General features: G+C 40.1%; 1 protein-coding gene and 1 long non-coding RNA gene across 6 annotated transcripts in view; one reads left to right on the top strand and one right to left on the bottom strand.

Moving 5' to 3' along the window:
- The window catches only part of CACNA2D1 (calcium voltage-gated channel auxiliary subunit alpha2delta 1), a 366,139-nt gene that overhangs the window by 199,634 nt on the left and 148,303 nt on the right, over positions 1 to 18,202 (top strand). For all 5 annotated transcript variants that reach the window (XM_081210645.1, XM_081210644.1, XM_081210643.1 and 2 more), the window contains exon 5: positions 4,600 to 4,644. In XM_081210645.1, coding sequence (XP_081066771.1) covers positions 4,600 to 4,644 — 45 coding nt within the window. The remainder of the gene's footprint in view (positions 1 to 4,599; positions 4,645 to 18,202) is intronic.
- On the bottom strand, positions 6,251 to 11,588 carry LOC308596093. Its single transcript, XR_014012314.1, has 3 exons — positions 11,549 to 11,588; positions 10,525 to 10,600; positions 6,251 to 6,398 (listed from the first exon to the last, which is right to left on the bottom strand). It is a non-coding gene; the product is annotated as an uncharacterized lncRNA (long non-coding RNA).

Here is an 18,202-nt window from a genome sequence, read left to right as displayed (position 1 = left end):
GAACAGTTCCACAGTTCTTTGGTGGAAGTCATGACTGTTTAAATTGGTATAATACTACTTTAAAAGCACAGTGAAGATGGGGCCTTAATTGTTCATGGGAATTTTGAGACAAGAGCCAGTCAATTCACACTGCCATCTATATTGGCCTCTTTCTTATATGACTTTCTAACTGCAGCTACTCTTACAAGGTGCTAAGTTGAAGGGAGAACTGAAGGAGGAGGAAATGAAACATCATTTCTAGTAGTTTGAACTGTCAAAAGACTGCATTTGTGTTGCTGTTCTAATGACCAAAGCAGCCTGAAAACAGAGCCATGTCGTCTGTTGACACTCAAGGCTTTCCTCTGCTTTGCTCTAATGTGTTTCCTCTTTTCATTATTTTCTGGGTACATCAAGTAATTAGTCTTGCTGAGTTTTATAGCATTTAGAGAGTTGCAGTTATAAAATAAATATGAAGCTGAAGCAATTGCTAATCAGAAGCATATAACTGATTTTAAAAGTAAGATTTAAATTATTTGGAGTGAACTACTTCAGTACAAGACTTATTTATTAATCACATTAATGTCTTAAGTTTCTTCCAAAGAACTTGGTGCAGCAGCAGCAGCAGAAGAAGAAGAAGAAGAAGAAGAAGAAGAATTATATCATTTTTAATCTTCACAATGCCCCTGTGTAGGGTTGATAATGTCATTGGCCAGTGAGCTTTACAGGGTTGCCATATGTCTAAAATTTCCTGGGCATTTCCCTAAGAAACCAGAGGCCTTTCTCTTGGGCATTGTCGGCCAATTGGTGCCAAAGAAGGATAGAATTTTTTTTTATGTATGCTACCACAGCAGCAAGAGTACTTATTGCAAAGTATTGGAAGACTCAAGATCTACCCACTCCGGAAGAATGGCAGATGAAGGTGATAGACTATATGGGACTGCCTGAAATGACCGGCAGAATTCGTGATCAGGGGAAAGAGACGGCGGAAGAAGATTGGAAGAAATTCAAAGTTTATCTTAAGAAATATTGTAAAATTAATGAGTGCTAAAATGTCCAGATCTCAGGGAAAAAGGGGTCTACAGCTGAAAAAGACTAAGTAAAGAAAAGAATAAGGGAAAAATCCGATAAAATCAAGTGTTAGGATTTGCTGAAATAGTTTTGGAAATTGGGATGTAGAAAGGGGAGGTATGGGGAAGTCGACAAAGTAAGGTTTAAGAAAAAAAGGGTATGAAATTATACATGTTTGTTTGTTTGTTTGTGTTTATAAAAACTTTGTAAAACCAATAAATTTTTTATAAAAAATAAAAAATAAAATTTCCTGGGCATACCTGGCATACAGCAGTCAGAAGCAGTGTCTGAACAGAAATCGGGGGGGGGGTGTCCAGAAAAATCCGGACGTATGGCAACCCATGCCAGCAGTGCCATTTGCGGTGATTTACCTTAAAACAGGGTCTGCTGTTCAAAGGAAGGGGGAATCTCACAGAGTTTTCACAATTTCTCATTTCCTTGTGGAGGAAATAGCTAAAGGAATGAGAGGTTTGGGTAAAATCAAGTGCCTCTAACAACTTTATCAGAAAAAGTAAAGTTGGCATGGTAGGATTATTTTTCTTCTTCAAGTGTGAGGTTAACACTGAGCTATAGCAATCTTAAAAACAGAGAAACAGAGCATCCTTATTTACACACGGAATTACCCAAGTGGAGGCAAAGGTATTAAAGAGAAGTATCTTAGGAGACTTAATAAAAGCAGTATTTACTTGGCATATAGGAACCAATTTTACATTTGTTTGTTGTTCTGCTCCAGATTATTTGATAAGGCCATGGGAATAGATGAGAAATCTAAGCGTACAAAGCATCCCACTCTTCATGTGTGAATTGTCTTTCGTTATTGCAAAGTTGTCTGGAAACACATCATTCCCCCAGCCATCCACCTTGTCTGTCCCCACAACTGGATGAAGACTGATCTGTCTCACTCGCATATCTTGATACCCTGGTGTAATCTTCAGCCTGGAGGTAAAGATGTGGAACCTCTGCCCATTAAGAATGTAAAAAACTACCACTGGAGATGTTGCAGAAAGAAAAGCATGTTCTTCATGGGAATAGGGAGAAACACACATAATTAAGACGTGGCCAAAGAATCACATTCCAAAATCCCTGTAGTTTATGAGGAAGAAACTTGCAGAAGTTGTCAGGCTCAATCCCTGGTGTGGAGTTCCTCTGCTTGAGACCCCAATGAGCTGCTGCCAATCAGACTAGAGACAATACTAGGTTAGATTGTCTAGACTGTCCTAATCTATAAGGCAGCTTCCTGTGAGGTAAATGCCATCATATTCTGATTGGGGCTTCCCAGAACCCTCAGGTTGGCCACTGCAGGAAGGACGATGCTGGACAGATAGGCCTTCTGTCTTTTCTTAAGCTGAATGAATGAGCCTCAAATGATCACCTTCAAATGTGAACATTATATAGAACATTTAAGCATGTTAAAGAAATACCTTGCCACATGTGCATGTTAGAGGATGACTGTGAAGACTAGGTTTTTTGTGTGACAGTGCTTACCAGTATGGAGTACTGACACCTCTTTTTTGCTGTCCATGGCAGTAATTTTGTCACTCATGGCACTTTTAACAATATATGAGTACCAGCACTTCACTGAGGGAAATCACTGTGTTGTGATCTTTCCCTATTATATTTAAACAACAATGGAAGTCATCTTAACTCTTTTAAGTTTTACAAGAGCAAAAATGCCACTGGCAGATACTCATGAAATGCTTTTGGGTCATAACAGATAATTATTTTTCAAATAAGGGTGCAGAGAAACATTCTTTTCCCAGCTATTTGCTATTTATACCAGGGACAAAATAAAATCAAGTGTCTTTTGGGATAGGGGAGGGGTTTTTAACTTGAAGTTTTTAAGCAGAACCACCTGATGAGATTGTGTCAGTTCAATATAAGAAGTGCAGAACCTAACAGGAGTAAAAGGAAATTTAAACTTGATTGCTATCGTCCTTTCCTGAAAGCGACATGCTAAGTTGTAAATTGCTTCTTTGAGTATGGCCCACCAGGTTTCAGAGAGAGATCGATGCACTGCCAATTAGCTTGGGTCTCTAATGGCGATAGGAATTTCTTCTCTTGTATTGACGAACAGTAAGTTCATGTTTAACATTCTGGATTTGGTATAAAGCCAGCAGTAATGAGCGGGAGAAATGGGTTCTGATAGAAATGTGCGTTGTTAGATCTATTTAAATTTATCATATAAAGTACACTTCAGTTCTTTAAACCATACGTAAAACCCATTGTAATAATTGCAGGTGGAGTTTTGAAGAAAAGCACAGTAAAATTGATGCATAACTGATAGTGTTCTCTTGAGGTCTTGAAAAACCCTCCCTTTGTAGATTATAAATTATCCTGTTTTTTGTGTTGTATTCCGCTGTTTATGTTGAAATTCACTACAAGCTGAGTTAATGGTTAATAGACTTTGCTTCTGATGAGACCTGACAACCTGCGCAGAATGGTAGCAAACTTCTATAGCCAGCCCGTGCCTAAGGACTCATCCACACCGCTGTTACCCCTTCCGCATTTGCCTGGGTAAACCCGTGGTTGACCGCAGAATTGGACCAAACGGCAAATGGGCTTTCTGTAGCTTGCTGTTTGTTCTGATTCAGTGGTAAAAGCATGTTTTCCATGGAAAGCTGTGGGGCAAACACAAAACCGCTCAGACTTGTGCTTTTTAACCATGGTACAAGCAGAAGTGTGAATGAGCCCTGAGTCAGGTCTCCAAGAGCTGGCCTTCTGGGTTGAAGCTGTTCTTCTAAAATGGATCAGGTGCCAGATATTTAGGGGGACACTCCTAAATATAGGAATCCTGTGTAAATTATGCCATCTTAAGTTAAAGTAGCATAAAGTATGCCAGATCCAAACTTTGTTCAGGCTGGTGCCTGAGCCTGTGCTTAAGCCTGGCGGGGCGGGGGGGAATTTAAAATAGAGTTTGAGTTACACAACCCTTTTTGCCAGTTTAATTTATGCCAGGTTATCAGGGAACATGACCATGCAGAATGAGTTTAGGATTCAGCCGATGTTCTCCCTGGTCATGCCCATACCATGCCCCCAGAACACCTATTTTTTCAAGGCTTCTGCCAACTTAAGATCTGCTGGGGTCAGTTGGCTGGGTCTCAGCTAAACTGGAATGGGGCAGATGTGGTGGTGTATCACTGGCTGGGACAAGGCTGGTGTAGCCAGCCAGAGATCTGCTGGGTCCGATTCCTGCTCATCCTGGTGGACCTAGCCTTGGGATTGCATCCATTGTTGATAATGCGTACCCTTAAGACTTAAAAACAGGGACAAATGGCTCCTGAATGGCTACTGGTGGTTCTCCAACAAGAAAGTAGCCTGACACATGTCCTCATCAGAATCCTCTGCTGTGCCCTGTGAGATCCCTGCATTGTGGGTCATCACACCAGCATGCTATGGCTGGTATTTAAGACCAGACCAAATGGGGAAATTAACAGTCATATTTTTTAAGTTCAGAAAATGCAGAATTAACTTCGATGTTAATGGCTTTGTAGTGTCTTTTTTTGTATTATAGGGTTCAACAAAAATTAACTCCATTTTTTCCCTCCTACACAGACTAATGATATTGTCTACTACAATGCAAAGGATGACCTGAATGAAGTAAGTAACATTTATGAATATATAAGCACATGTTTCCTCAAGTTCCCCAAAAGCGGTAGATTTTCACTATAGTTTCTCTTTCCCCACAATACACCCCATATTTAGGTTCCCTTTTGGGGGGGGATTGGCTGAAAGTGTACACTTATTTAAGTACCAACTCATGTAGGTCAAGGTAGTGCAGTTGATTCTATATTTTATCTATCTGGGATATCAGTTGTTCGGCTCAAGGCTACACACACTGGAGTTTATGAGCATATGTCCTTCTTAAAATGTTACACCCCCAAGTGGCTGCCCAGTAGCCTTGGGTCAGGCATGTTAGATGGGGAGGGAGGGAGCACGTGATCCCATGGCCCTACTTAGGAGGCCAATGGAGCAGCTTATCTTCCAAAACTATGTGACAGTAAATTACCATGAGTGCACGGTCAGTGCTTTTGTTTGTTTGGTCTGTTTAGAATTTGACTTTGAAATCCTGACAATACTTGGATGAAAGGGGAAGTTGTTTTCTACTTCAAATAATACAGCTTGCTAATTTAAAATAAACATTGTAGGTGCAATCTATAAACTAATACAGAGTTTCTTTAAATGCATTAATCAGATAGATCAACATGCTTCATTTGCACCTAGTAATAAAATGTGATTTACGATTGATGGCCTCACTGTTACACTTGACACTGTTGCTGTAAGATAATTAAAGAGAGTACATTGATCTTGTCAGACAAATGTATCTGAGTTGCATAAATGGAATATGGAAATTTAGATAAGATGAAGGTGCAGGATTCGTTTACGGTGAATTTTAAAAGTATCCATAGTCAGCCATTTAATTAACATTTGAGTAACTTTTTTGCTTCTAGTTCAGCAGTTTTCAACTTTGAGTTATGGAAGAAACTACCTTGTGAGATTTCTCTTTTGTAATGGGCCCGTCTGTTTGTTTCCCAGATTAACTGTCAAGCCATTGGATTCTGTCCACTCATACCAAGGAATCTAGTTAGGTTTTTTTGATTATGAGTAATTCAGAGAGTATTTAGGCCTCTTTCACCAGGCATGAGCGGTGGGCTTGAGATTGTGTACCAGAAACGCCACATCAGTGCAATGAGCATCAATAGCTACCCTTTAATGGTCCAGTGAGCTCAGTCCCATGCAGTTAGACTAGCAGGTCTTTCCCAGCTCTGGTGCTTGAACTATTTTAACTAGCGATTTCAATAACTGAATTTGGAACTCTTCCATTGAGCTTTAGGCCATTATAATAGTCAAATGAGATACAATACTAAAATATATTGTGTCTGAGTGGGAACTTGGTAGGCAAACAGCAACATCTGTCAACATCTGTCAGTACTACTGAATAATCTCCTAACTCACTTGGAGAGTGGGGGAGAATGTGTGGCAGGAAAGAGGTGGGGAGAAGAGCAGCATTACTTTTGACTACACTGATTAAAATCAAAGTAGACCTGCACCTAGGTTTTGTCTCTCTAGGAACTCCCACGATGGCCAGGCCCCTTGCTCCTGTACCAAGAGATGGTGCTGGTCGAAAGGGTATGATAACAAAAAACAACCACCATGGAGCTGTAGACTTTTTAAAACAAATATTTATTTTACTCTAGCAAATGGTAACCTGTGGTTTAGATATATTAACAGAGTGTCAAGAAATAGCCGCGTCTTCCTCACAGCTTGAGGGCTGAGATGCTTGAGAGCCTATTTTGCCTCCAATCTGTAGTGTTGTTCTAGCAGCTGTGGCAATGGACCCTAACTGTTGACACCTAAAGGGTCAAAAACACCACCAAGCATCATTAGTGTTTTACTTTCTGAGCAGCTGTCAGTCAGCAAGCAGAAACCTGGTCGATAAATAAATTACATAGCGTTACAAGCAATAGTGTGGAATGAAATGCCAATTAAATTACTATTTTAAACTCTCTGTGGCTTTTCAGGGCCTGAAATATTTAAAACCCAAGGGCTGTTGTGAGTTGTTTCTTCTGTACTCTAGGTTTCTGGTTTTTGGTTTTTTTTAAAAAAAAGAAAATTCAATAATATTCAAGTCTGATGGACTTGCTTGGTTTGTCTCGTTTGCTCTTCCTGCCTTTACACTAACAGAGATATCTCAAACTTTTAACAAACCCAGAGGCAGCACTTTCCATCTGAACGACCTGGCCTTTTGACCTCTGCTTCCTAAGGACGGCAAATGAATACTATATAACAATTGTTTGCTAGACTGAATCAGGAAAACAAGTTCAGTTGTAGTTGTCTAGAAGCAGGCCTAGCCTTGCCGTTATTTAAACCTAAACTCCTCTGGGTGTGGATGACTTCAAGCGATACTCCATTCAGAGCACCTCCACACTCAGAAATAAAACTTATGGTGGTGGCGCCCTCACTGCTCCATGTTCTTCCCAGGTATGTTTGCATAGCCAAGGCTCTGGTTTTGTTTAGGAAGTGGCTTTGCTTTTGTTGTTCTTAGTAAATGTTTCTAACTTTTTCTTAAGTGAGGGCCTTTATGGCTGATTAAAATATTATATGTTGCCCCGATTCCTATAGGCAGACCACGTGTGTGTGTGTGCACCTTTCAGCCTGTCAAGAACTGCTCTTTCAGGCACTTTCCTTCACTATAGTAATGATCTGATCGTGAAATGAATGCGCAGAAAGTGTTTGTTTGTTTGTTGCCTTTATACTCCTCTTTTCTGCCAAGTGCCTTTAGCAGTGGAGCTGGTGGCCTGAGCTTCTTTGCTTTTGCACACAGGACTTAAGTAGGTCCAGGGAAGCTGGCGCGGTGGTGAAGAAGCTGCCCCAACCCTTATTTCAGGCTGTTGGCTCTGTGCTCCCTGACCTTGGGTAGGATGACAAATTTCTGCTCTCATTGAACTATCCTGAGAGCAAAGCAGCTCCTTTTCCTGAGCTTCTTTCTTCCCAAGTCCCTGTTTGGAAATTAATAAGGTGGCATTCATCCTTCCTAGATATTGATTTGGAAGAGAAAGGCTGTCCCTGAATCAGGATCCTTCTCTTTAACGTTGAACCCTCTTATTAAGTTTTCCAATGGCCCTCTCGTGCAGGCAGTCCTGTCTCATTATTTGAGAATCATGCTTTTAGGCAAAGCATCTCCATAGTGTAGCGTATAGGAGATATATACTTTGTTTTCTAACACATTGATGTGCGTATATTGATGCTGCACAATATGCTTGACTGGTGTTCTCAACACCAGGGATGTTCTTGTCTGTTTGACATATGGCTGTCTGCATAATTTACTTCCGTTGGCAGATGTAAGAACCAGCCCTGCTGTGCCGCTGTTCAGTCTCCCTACGCTGCCCAAGAAAAGTTACAGCGTTCTTTAGCTACCCAAAATTACCTATCCTCTCTTACCCTGTTCACTGTGCCTCTCTGCCTCCTGTTTCATAACCCTTTTCCTTCTACTCTGTTTATTGTCACCTCCGACTCTGAGATTAAGAGTCTCATGCTTTACCAAATGAGCTATCCAGTTACACGTTTGTATACAATTTTTCCCAATCCACACAATAGTTCAAAACAAATTTCCTCAAACATAATGCAGTTTTGTGCACACTTTACCTAAGTATGTGCACTTCGGTACGCATTACTTGACTGGAGAGCTACATTGCAAAATCCAGTGAACTGTGAATTTCAAAGGCTATCTGTGTTTTAGTTCTTGTGTTGTTTCAGAAAGTGCAGACTGGGACAGTTTGTCTGTAAATGTGGCCTGAACTTACCTTCTCCACCATCTCTGCTCTGAACTTGGAGTATGCCAAAGAAACAATGCTTGCAAGTTGCATCCACTTGGTAATGGAGAAGTGATTTGTCAACACCTATCATTTGACTTTGGCCAAATCCACAGGCCAAATCCACATGCACACAGAATCCTCTTGCTCCACTGACTTGCAGCCAGGCTGGGTTTAACTTCCCTTGTTCAAAAATTAATGAATAAGTCTTGCCCTGAAGACAGACTGACGCATAGAGCAGGGACTCCTGCCTTCACTGCTGTCTTCTGTTTTTCACACACACCCCTACACCCCCCCCCCTTAGCCACAGGCTCAGATCACACCAGGGAGCACACTGCTACGTTTTGTTGCAGGGCCCCAGTTGTTTTAAATAATAGCTAACCCTGCCCTGTGGCAAACTGCTAACTAGCTCTGTGAAGGCCATAAATCCTGTGGGGCATGAGCTACACAGCCTGCCTTGTATTTAAATAACAGTATCCAGGCCCACCAGTGCCGGATTAATAGTGAGTGTGCAGATTTTGTATGCGCATGGCCTCATTATTTTGTGCTTTATCTCTAGGTGGCCATTTTTAAAGGCTTTCCTTAATGTTCATCTGTCTCAACAGGAGACAGACTCAAACCTACTGTTTTTGTTATTTGTTGTTGTCCTTCTGAAAAAATCTACTGCAGGCTGTGTCATTCTAGATTGTGATGTAGACATTATAGAACCGTGTTGTGTTAGGATTTTTTGGGGGGTGGGTGGGTGTCTCATACTGTCCTATAATAAGGAGTGCATTATTTAGACTCCTGCTTCATGTTGATGTCATTCTCAATTGCTGTACCCGCTGTACTGCTTGTTATGTGATAGCTTAGGGCAGTGATAGCCCGAACATTCGGGAACATACTATTGAATTCCTAATATAGCTTTATCACCCTTTTTGTGCCTGCCTTATGCAGCTGGCAAAGAGTGGGGAGTGATCCCACATGGTCCCCTTATTTCTACTTTCTACTTGTGACTTTATTATTCCTTTCTGTGAAAGGTGCAATATCCTGAGAGGCTTGGGGCAGATTTTTAAAATACCTGTGGCTTGCCTGATTTACTTCCAGGGGGCCATGTCATGTTCACGGTCTACCTTGTTGCTCCTTTTTGTTTACCATTAGCTTAACTTCACCCCCCTCCCTACCCACCCCCCTCCACACACACCCTGAACAGCTATTGTCGGCTGAGAGCTTCCAGCATCCCATTTGCTCTTATTCATTAAGGCTTAATTGGGAACAGTCAACCACATCTCCTGGCAAGGGCTACATCCCCTAATTGACACAAGTGATTTATTAGAAAAGAGAATTCCCTTCAGAAAGCCCCTGCGCTGGAAAGCAGCCGTGACTGATAGAGCAGTGCTGTTTGCGCAGATGTTAATCGTTTGCTAATAGTAAGAGTGATGGCCGTATTGCTCCTTGCTTTTTGTTTTTACTGCAGCACAACGTCTGTGTCTTTGCATGTGGGAAAGCAAATCAGAGAGCTAACAATGTGCCAAACATGAGCTGGCACCTATCATTTTAGAAGCACCACTATCAAGGCCTGATCCCAGCAACCTGGCTCATCAAATTGTCCACTTAGTATCTCACATGTCAGGGAGAGCACATCAGGCCACATCAGGAACTCTAACATCCCTGGTTATTCTGAGGGTTTTTGAAAATAGTATCCATAGCTTAAAAGGCACTTTGGGGCAATTTAAACCTGAATATATTGTAGGCTTTCCCTTTATCCTTTAAAAACCCTCTTCTCTCTCATCATTGAAGCCTGAAATGAGTTCTTTGCATCCTGCCTACCACTATCATCACCACGGAGGGATGAAATGGGCAGTGGCAACATGACTCATTTTAGTTTAAAAGTGTTAGAAAGAGAACTTCTATGTCAGATGACCATCAGAAGAACTAGTATTTATCTTTAAGAGTTGGTGCCTGAGTTTACGTTTCGTCATCTCCCCTCCTCATCCCCTTTTCCTTTTGTGTCATTTCGCTTAGACTGTAAGCCTGCAAGCAGGATTTTTTTATTGGTTGTCCATGAGCTGTTCTGTGAGAGTTTTCTGCTGAAGAACAAGGTGTCAACACTTTAAATAAATAAGAAGGTCCCTGCAGGCTCAGACCATCGATGAGTGTAGACCAACATCCTGTTTGCAAAAGTCACCTGTCAGATGTTTCCAGAAGTTCCAGAATTGGCTCATGAAATCTTAAACTAGTTATGCAATCAGAAAATCCAGCAGCTTAAAAGAATGAGAGAATATTTATTTGTTTATTAAATTTATATACCACCCATTCAACAAAGTTCTCTCAGCAATTTAAATAAAATAAAACCCTTCAAGCAAAACAAAAAACAAGAACCCCAGAAAGCAGAAATCTCAGCAACTAAAAACGGCATAAAGCACCAAGTTCTCACTGAGTGGAAACCCTGAAACATCCATAGATTGTAAATGAAAGGTCTTGGAGAACAGGAAGAGCTTCAGCAAATGGCCATAAAGAAGGTGCCAGGAGAGCCTCTCTCGGCAGTGCTTTATAGGGACACCACCACTGAAAAGACCCTCTCACTTCATTTGGTAGAGAAACCTGGAGTGCAACTGAAGGGCTGATGTTTTCCTTGGTCAGTGTGCCAGATCTCATAGTTTCCTTCGCTATATTAGAACAGCTGGAGTATAAATTATTATGTGTTTATACTGGAAACATAACCTGCACCAATGAGCTACCCTCCTATCTTTCAAACTACTTACTAAAACATCAGGTAGCAATATAGTGAGCTTCCTTTTTCCTGGCTGAAATTTCAGCTTGCATTTTCCCATAATGCATTTGGGATGCCAGCATGAATCAATGTCATCCCCCTCAAAGAGAACTGGCACTGAGTGAATGATTGACACTGGCCACTTGCAAAGCTAGTCTTTACAATATCATTCACTGAGAAATGAGCATCTTCCGCGCCCATCAAACATGTCACCGAGTGGCGTATACGGTCGTTCCACTTACAGTGAAGCTTGATTTCTAATCAGTGGTTGGTAAATCGGCTGTTACCGGTGAAATTATAAATGATATCAAGGTATGAAGGAGCAGGTGTTTACATGCTTAGCTGTATTTGAATTGCAATGCACGATGACAAAACCGACCATTGTGTCCTAATCCCATTATTCAAATCTATGCAAGTTTTTCCCCCCATTCTAACCTACCATGAATATGTATCTCTGCCCAAGAACTGTCTCTTCTCCTAAGCAAAAAACAAAATTAAAAGAACCTTAATTTTCAGTCTTAAGGATAACACTACTTGTATCCTACAAAGATTTAAGGGGTTTATAAATTATAATACAAAGAATCCTTCCTTGAAGGCATGCCTGTATTAGTTTGGTCCCAGAAGCATTCCCTTTGAAGGCTGTGTTTATGCCATGCTAAAAATCAACATTCAACCCTGAAGCTAGTGATTCATCATTTTAATAGAATACATCTTCCCTTTGAGAGCACTCTCATTTATATCAAAAAAACTTGAGTGGAAGTGGCAAGAAGCAGTACACTGTAATTGTTTCTCTGGTAAATTAATTTAACTGAAATTGTGTTTCATTGTGGTGCTTTCAGTGAAAGGGGTTTTAGAAGAAATGGGCTTCTTCATTCTCTTTCTTCCCTGCACTAGAACGGAGGGTCCACGGACCCTTTGCTCAGTCCTAGGCTATGGTCCCAAACCTTTTAACTGCCTGCTAGCAATGACACAGGTAGCAGCACCCTTTGTACTTTCTAGTCCATCATCTTTGTAGACTGCCAGTATTTTAAACTCTGCTGCAAGAGCATTGCTCTTAGCTCATGCTAAATGCATTTCGGAAAAGGGCCACATGCTATTGCTACTGCATGGCTCTTAAACTCTAGGCAAGTCCTAGCTTTGTCAGCTTTGGCAAAGTTAAGTGGCACATAATCCAATTAAGACAGAATAGCAAGAATCTCCACCCATATGTATCAAAAGAACAAGGACATAGAAGAACAGGTGCCAGCCATAGTGACAGAAGCTCCAGTCTTGAGCCCTGGGTCACGGTGAGCGTTTGGGAGCATTTTCACACACAAGGTTTACATAGAATCATAGAAGAATCATAGAATCATAGAGTTGGAAGAGACCACAAGGGCCATCGAGTCCAACCCCCTGCCAAGCAGGAAACACCATCAGAGCACTCCTGACATATGGTTGTCAAGCCTCTGCTTAAAGACCTCCAAAGTAGGAGACTCCACCACACTCCTTGGCAGCAAATTCCACTGTCAAACAGCTCTTACTGTCAGGAGGTTCTTCCTAATGTTTAGGTGGAATCTTCTTTCTTGTAGTTTGGATCCATTGCTCCGTGTCCGCTTCTCTGGAGCAGCAGAAAACAACCTTTCTCCCTCCTCTATGTGACATCCTTTTATATATTTGAACATGGCTATCATATCACCCCTTAACCTCCTCTTCTCCAGGCTAAACATGCCCAGCTCCCTTAGCCGTTCCTCATAAGGCATCGTTTCCAGGCCTTTGACCATTTTGGTTGCCCTCCTCTGGACACGTTCCAGTTTGTCAGTGTCCTTCTTGAATTGTGGTGCCCAGAACTGGACACAGTACTCCAGGTGAGGTCTGACATAACCACTGAGCCTTTCTCGTGCTACTTATGTCATGAATTCTAGCTAAAATAGGTTCTACGTCAGCATTACAAACTGAAACAAATTTGCCTGCTGCATACAAAGCAAATACTGCAAGAAAACACAGAAGTAGTTCTTGGTAGCTACCTGTCAGATCTGCAATTTCAGTTCCCTGGAAATTGGCCAATCTAGACATCTTCCGGCAAGACCCATTTACCAAATTGGCTTCTGATAGTCATCATGGGTAGATAGTGTGGTAAGGCAAGATGGGTGGAATGAGTCTGGAAGAGACACAAAGGCAGCTTAACTCCTGTAGATGTTTACTCAGAAGTAAATACTGCTGAATTCAATGACAGTCGGCAGGTAATTTGTGTAGCATTGAAGCATTAATTTACTTCTGAGATCTCTAACATATTCATTCCATTCTCTTCAGTTAGTTCTTTGGCTTTAAACCTTTCTTGCTGTACTGCTATATCTCATTATATCCTCTACTGTCATAAATAAATCCGCAGGCAAGGTATCAGTCACATCTCTAGCCAATACACTAGTCTTGATTATGCATTTCTTTAATTGATGTTATTCAAGGCCACTCAGGCAGTAATTCTGTATCCACATGAAGTCCTCCCAACTCAGTAGTGAATATTAAGTAACCTGCAGTTTAAATGCAGAAATATTTTTTGCCCATGCAGCTATGAAAGGTCAGTAATGCTATTATGCCTTCCACTTGCCCCTCTGTTATTGAGAGTTGTAATCCTGGAGTTTCTGCTAATTTTAGGATTTTGTCCATTGTTATACTTTCCCCCATGTAAAAAGGCATTTCGTTTTATGGGGACTGTTTTAATCTGAGTAGTGTCAGTTTTCATTATTCTTTTTAAAATGCGTCTCTTGCAGCAAGTTACGCTTGCTATCTATTGTTGACTTTTCATGGACTCTTACAAAATACTTTACAGAACTGCCCTGTCAGGTGGAGAGTTGAACCATTCCTTTCATGCTTCGGCTCCGAGTGTGAACCCTGATAACTTGCTAGGATTGTCTTCAGCTTTAAAGTATTTCTCCCTTTTGCCAACATCTTGCTTTATATCTGAGTTTTAACAGAATCAATACTTTGTGTTATTTTTGCGATCTCCCGTTTTATTAAAGTAGAAACTGACAAGCAGTCATTCAGAAGTTAATTGGGGCCTGCATCTCATCTGATAGCATCACTTTTATCCCACTTCATTGTCACCAGAACCCAAAGCATTGAATATTTTGATTTATTTTTGTTTATAATGGGGGGAAATTATGCAGATATAATGCATATATAAAGATATAACAAATCCTATGTTTGATAAATGTTTACATATTTTGTTGGAAGCCAGTCAGAATGCCTGGGGCACTCCAGTCAGATGAATGGGGTACAATGCCATTATAATGCCAAATTAAAGTTAAATTTTCAGAGGTGCCTTTCAGTATTCTCTAGGCACCTTATAGAAAGCAATGTAGGTTATGCAAAATCAGGTTCCTCTGAAAGTTCTGAGTTTTCTTCATTCTATTACTCTGACTTTCCCCTTAAGATTTCATTACATTTCAGTTTGTGAAAGTTTACCTCTAGTGTAAATTCAAAAGAAACAGGGTTATTTTAAATCTGTATCTTGTTCCAGAATGAGTGGAATTCTGATAAGTGATCTGTCGATAGTATTTACACATGTGATGAATTTGCCCTGTTGTCTAAGTAGTTTGGAAATCTCAGCTTCTTACCATTCCTCTGCTTCTGTAATTTAGGGCTGAGTGTGAAACCTTATAGAGGTAGAACAGCACCATCCACTTACTAGAAGGAGGTTTGCAGGTACAAAATACCCAAAGTGGGGGAACCCCTCAAATAGCCTACTGGCCACGAAATAGTGACTGACTATGGGGGGGGGATAGAAAACCTGGTTGAGGGGGATGTAATGGTGAATCACAAAATAAGGCGCAATGAGCTGGCTGAATAGAAGTATTCCACAGAGCAACAACCTGGTACGAACGCAAGTTGTTAGGTCAATACTAATGAAGTGGCTTCGCATATCATTTTAACAAATTAATCCAGATATATTTCTTAATGCCTCTATAATGATTTATGTGTATACAAATGCTACTGTCGGGAGATGTGTATTGTTACAAAAGTTGGGTGCCATCCCCACTCTCTGCAAGATTCCAGGGGGTTCCAGGCATTCACTCAGGATCTGTGCTCCTCTGGAGAACTGAGACACGGCAGAGACTGTTGTAGCTTTAAGAAATATGTCTTATTCACCTATTTACACCTTCAGTCTGCAAGGAGGGAGTCCAGATCACTTCAAGAGAGGGGCTTGTCTCCCACAGCAGTGCAGCCCTGCAGTCCTACAGGCAGCCTGCCCAAGATGGACCCCAGTTTTTTCTTTCCCCTTCTTCTTCCCAGCACACCTTGCTCTCTATTCCTGCCACTTCGAACCCACATCCTGTCACCATGGCAACCTCTGTCTGCCCAGGCTCTCAGATGGGCCCCTGACCCCTTTTGTCATGTTACTGCCTCTATTCCAGGTGAGGCCCTGGCTTGGAAAGGAATCTTAGCCTGTACTTTTCCACTGACCTCCAATCAAAATCCTTCCATTAATTAATTCTGGGGAGGGGGTATCTATCTATCATCTATCTATCTATCTATCTATCTATCTATCTATCTATCATCTATCTATCTATCTATCTATCTATCTATCTATCTATCATCTATCTATATCTATCTATCTATCTATCTATCTATCTATCTATCTATCTATCTATCTATCTATCTATCTATCATCTTATCTATCATCTATCTATCTATCATCTATCTATCTATCTATCATCTATCATCTATCTATCTATCATCTATCTATCTATCTATCTATCTATCTATCTATCTATCTATCTATCATCTATCTATATCTATCTATCTATCTATCTATCTATCTATCTATCTATCATCTTATCTATCATCTATCTATCTATCTATCTATCTATCATCTATCTATCTATCTATCTATCTATCATGTATCATCTATCTATCATCTATCTATCATCTATCTATCTATCTATCTATCTATCTATCTATCTATCTATCTATCTATCTCTGTCATCTGTCTATCTGTCTATCTATCTATCTATCTATCTATCTATCATGTATCATCTATCTATCATCTATCTATCATCTATCTATCTATCTATATCTATCTATCATCTATCTATCTATCTATCTATCTATCTATCTATCTATCTATCTATCTATCTATCTATCATCTTATCTATCATCTATCTATCTATCTATCTATCTATCTATCATGTATCATCTATCTATCATCTATCTATCTATCATCTATCTATCTATCTATCTATCTATCTATCTATCTATCATGTATCATCTATCTATCATCTATCTATCTATCATCTATCTATCTATCTATCTATCTATCTATCTATCTATCTATCATGTATCATCTATCTATCATCTATCTATCATCTATCTATCTATCTATCTATCTCTATCTATCTATCTATCTATCTATCTATCTATATCTATCTATCATCTATCTATCTATCTATCTATCTATCTATCTATCTATCTATCTATCATCTATCTATCATCTCTATCATCTTGCAATAAGAATGAGAAGGGGAGGGAGGGTTATTTGGCTTTGTCCTCTAACGTTTGTTATACATTTTTTTAAATTAAAAAACCCTGTTTTTAAAGGTTTATTTAAATCAGGTTGTACAAATGCCTTCCTGTATTTTCAGTGCAGATGGTTTCAAAGAACGAAGGAAAACCAGGGCTTCATGCTTACATAGAGCTCTTTAGCCCAGGCTCATCCGTTCAGTTTTGGCACAGCCCTTGCCTCCAGCGCAGACTATTTGGCCCCTGGTGAGGAGTTAGCCTGCCCATTTGCTTACAAAATCAGAACTCCTTCTGTAGGTTAGCCTTTAAGATGTACGCTGACATCCTTCTGGTTAACTGAACTGAGGGTCATAGTTCTTTAAGATAATGCCCCAAAATGCGAACCGAAAAGAAATGGATGCTATCTGCTACCCAAGGCAGGGACAAATTGGTCAGGAGATTTATTTCAGAAAAGAGAGAGAGATTTTGCTGACTGTCAGTGGTAGGTAACAATGTAATTCAATAAGCGAAGGCCAAGTTTGAATAGATGGAAAATTAATCTTCGGGCCCTGTCTCCTGTGGGATTTTCCTGTGCCATTATTGATTGCATTTCAGCTCCTACCTCAGGAGAGAAATTGGTTGGAGATAGGTTTTAATTGTATTCAGAGCTGCCTTGGATTACTTTCATTTACAATGTATGAGCTTCATTGTTTTGGGTGTGTAGCTTTTTTTAAAAAAAAAAGGTTTGTGGAGATATGGAAAATGTAGCAAATACAGTTTAGGTTTTTGGTAAGAATAATAATTTTAGAGCCATTATTGTGTGACGGGTATATTATTGTAAGCATTCTCATGAGGTTTCCTGAAGTCAAAATAATTATTACACCACTTGAGCAATATTTTTACTGTATGATTTTAGTGATTTTTATTAATCACATGGTAAAGGTACAGGCTTATTTCATTTATTGGATGAGAAAATACTTTATCAAACAACATCACGCCAGTGTGTACTTCATACAGTTGAGTTGTGCTTATTGTTTTCTGATACCATTTTTATTGGTTTTATTGTTGCACAAAATAATTTGTTTGTTTGAGAAGTGGTTGAAGCAAACTCCATTATATCTCACAAATATATACCATTGATTATCCTAGCTATAGTTTTAATACACTTAAATATACCTTATTTACAGGTGAAGGAATGCAACAGGAAAACTATAGGAACTGAAGAAGTACTTGGAAATACTTTTCACTGCCTGTGTTCCAGAGCTCTGTGTGCACGTGTGTGTGTGTGTGTGTGTGTGTGTGTGTGTGTGTGTGTGTGCAGTTGCTGATGTGTTGAAGTATCATTAGTTCAGACCTTCCAAGTGTCCCTATTTTCCATGGACAGTCCCGGATTTACAGAAGCCATTCCGGTTTCTGATTTGATCCTGGAATGTCCCTCTTTTCCTTAGGATGTCCCTATTTCATACGATAAATGTTGGAGGATATGTCAGTATATAGTGCTTTCCTTCACCATAGTTGACAATGACAAAACCCACTCCCATGTGCAGTTGAGTAGCATTGTGCCACTCTAGAAGCGTACACTAAAATGATATTGGAGATGTCAGCTGTCTGAAACATT

The sequence above is a fragment of the Podarcis bocagei genome (genome assembly GCF_964188305.1).
Source record: "Podarcis bocagei genome assembly, chromosome: 10".
Taxonomy (NCBI): domain Eukaryota; kingdom Metazoa; phylum Chordata; class Lepidosauria; order Squamata; family Lacertidae; genus Podarcis; species Podarcis bocagei.
This window is presented reverse-complemented; position numbering and strand designations above follow the sequence as displayed.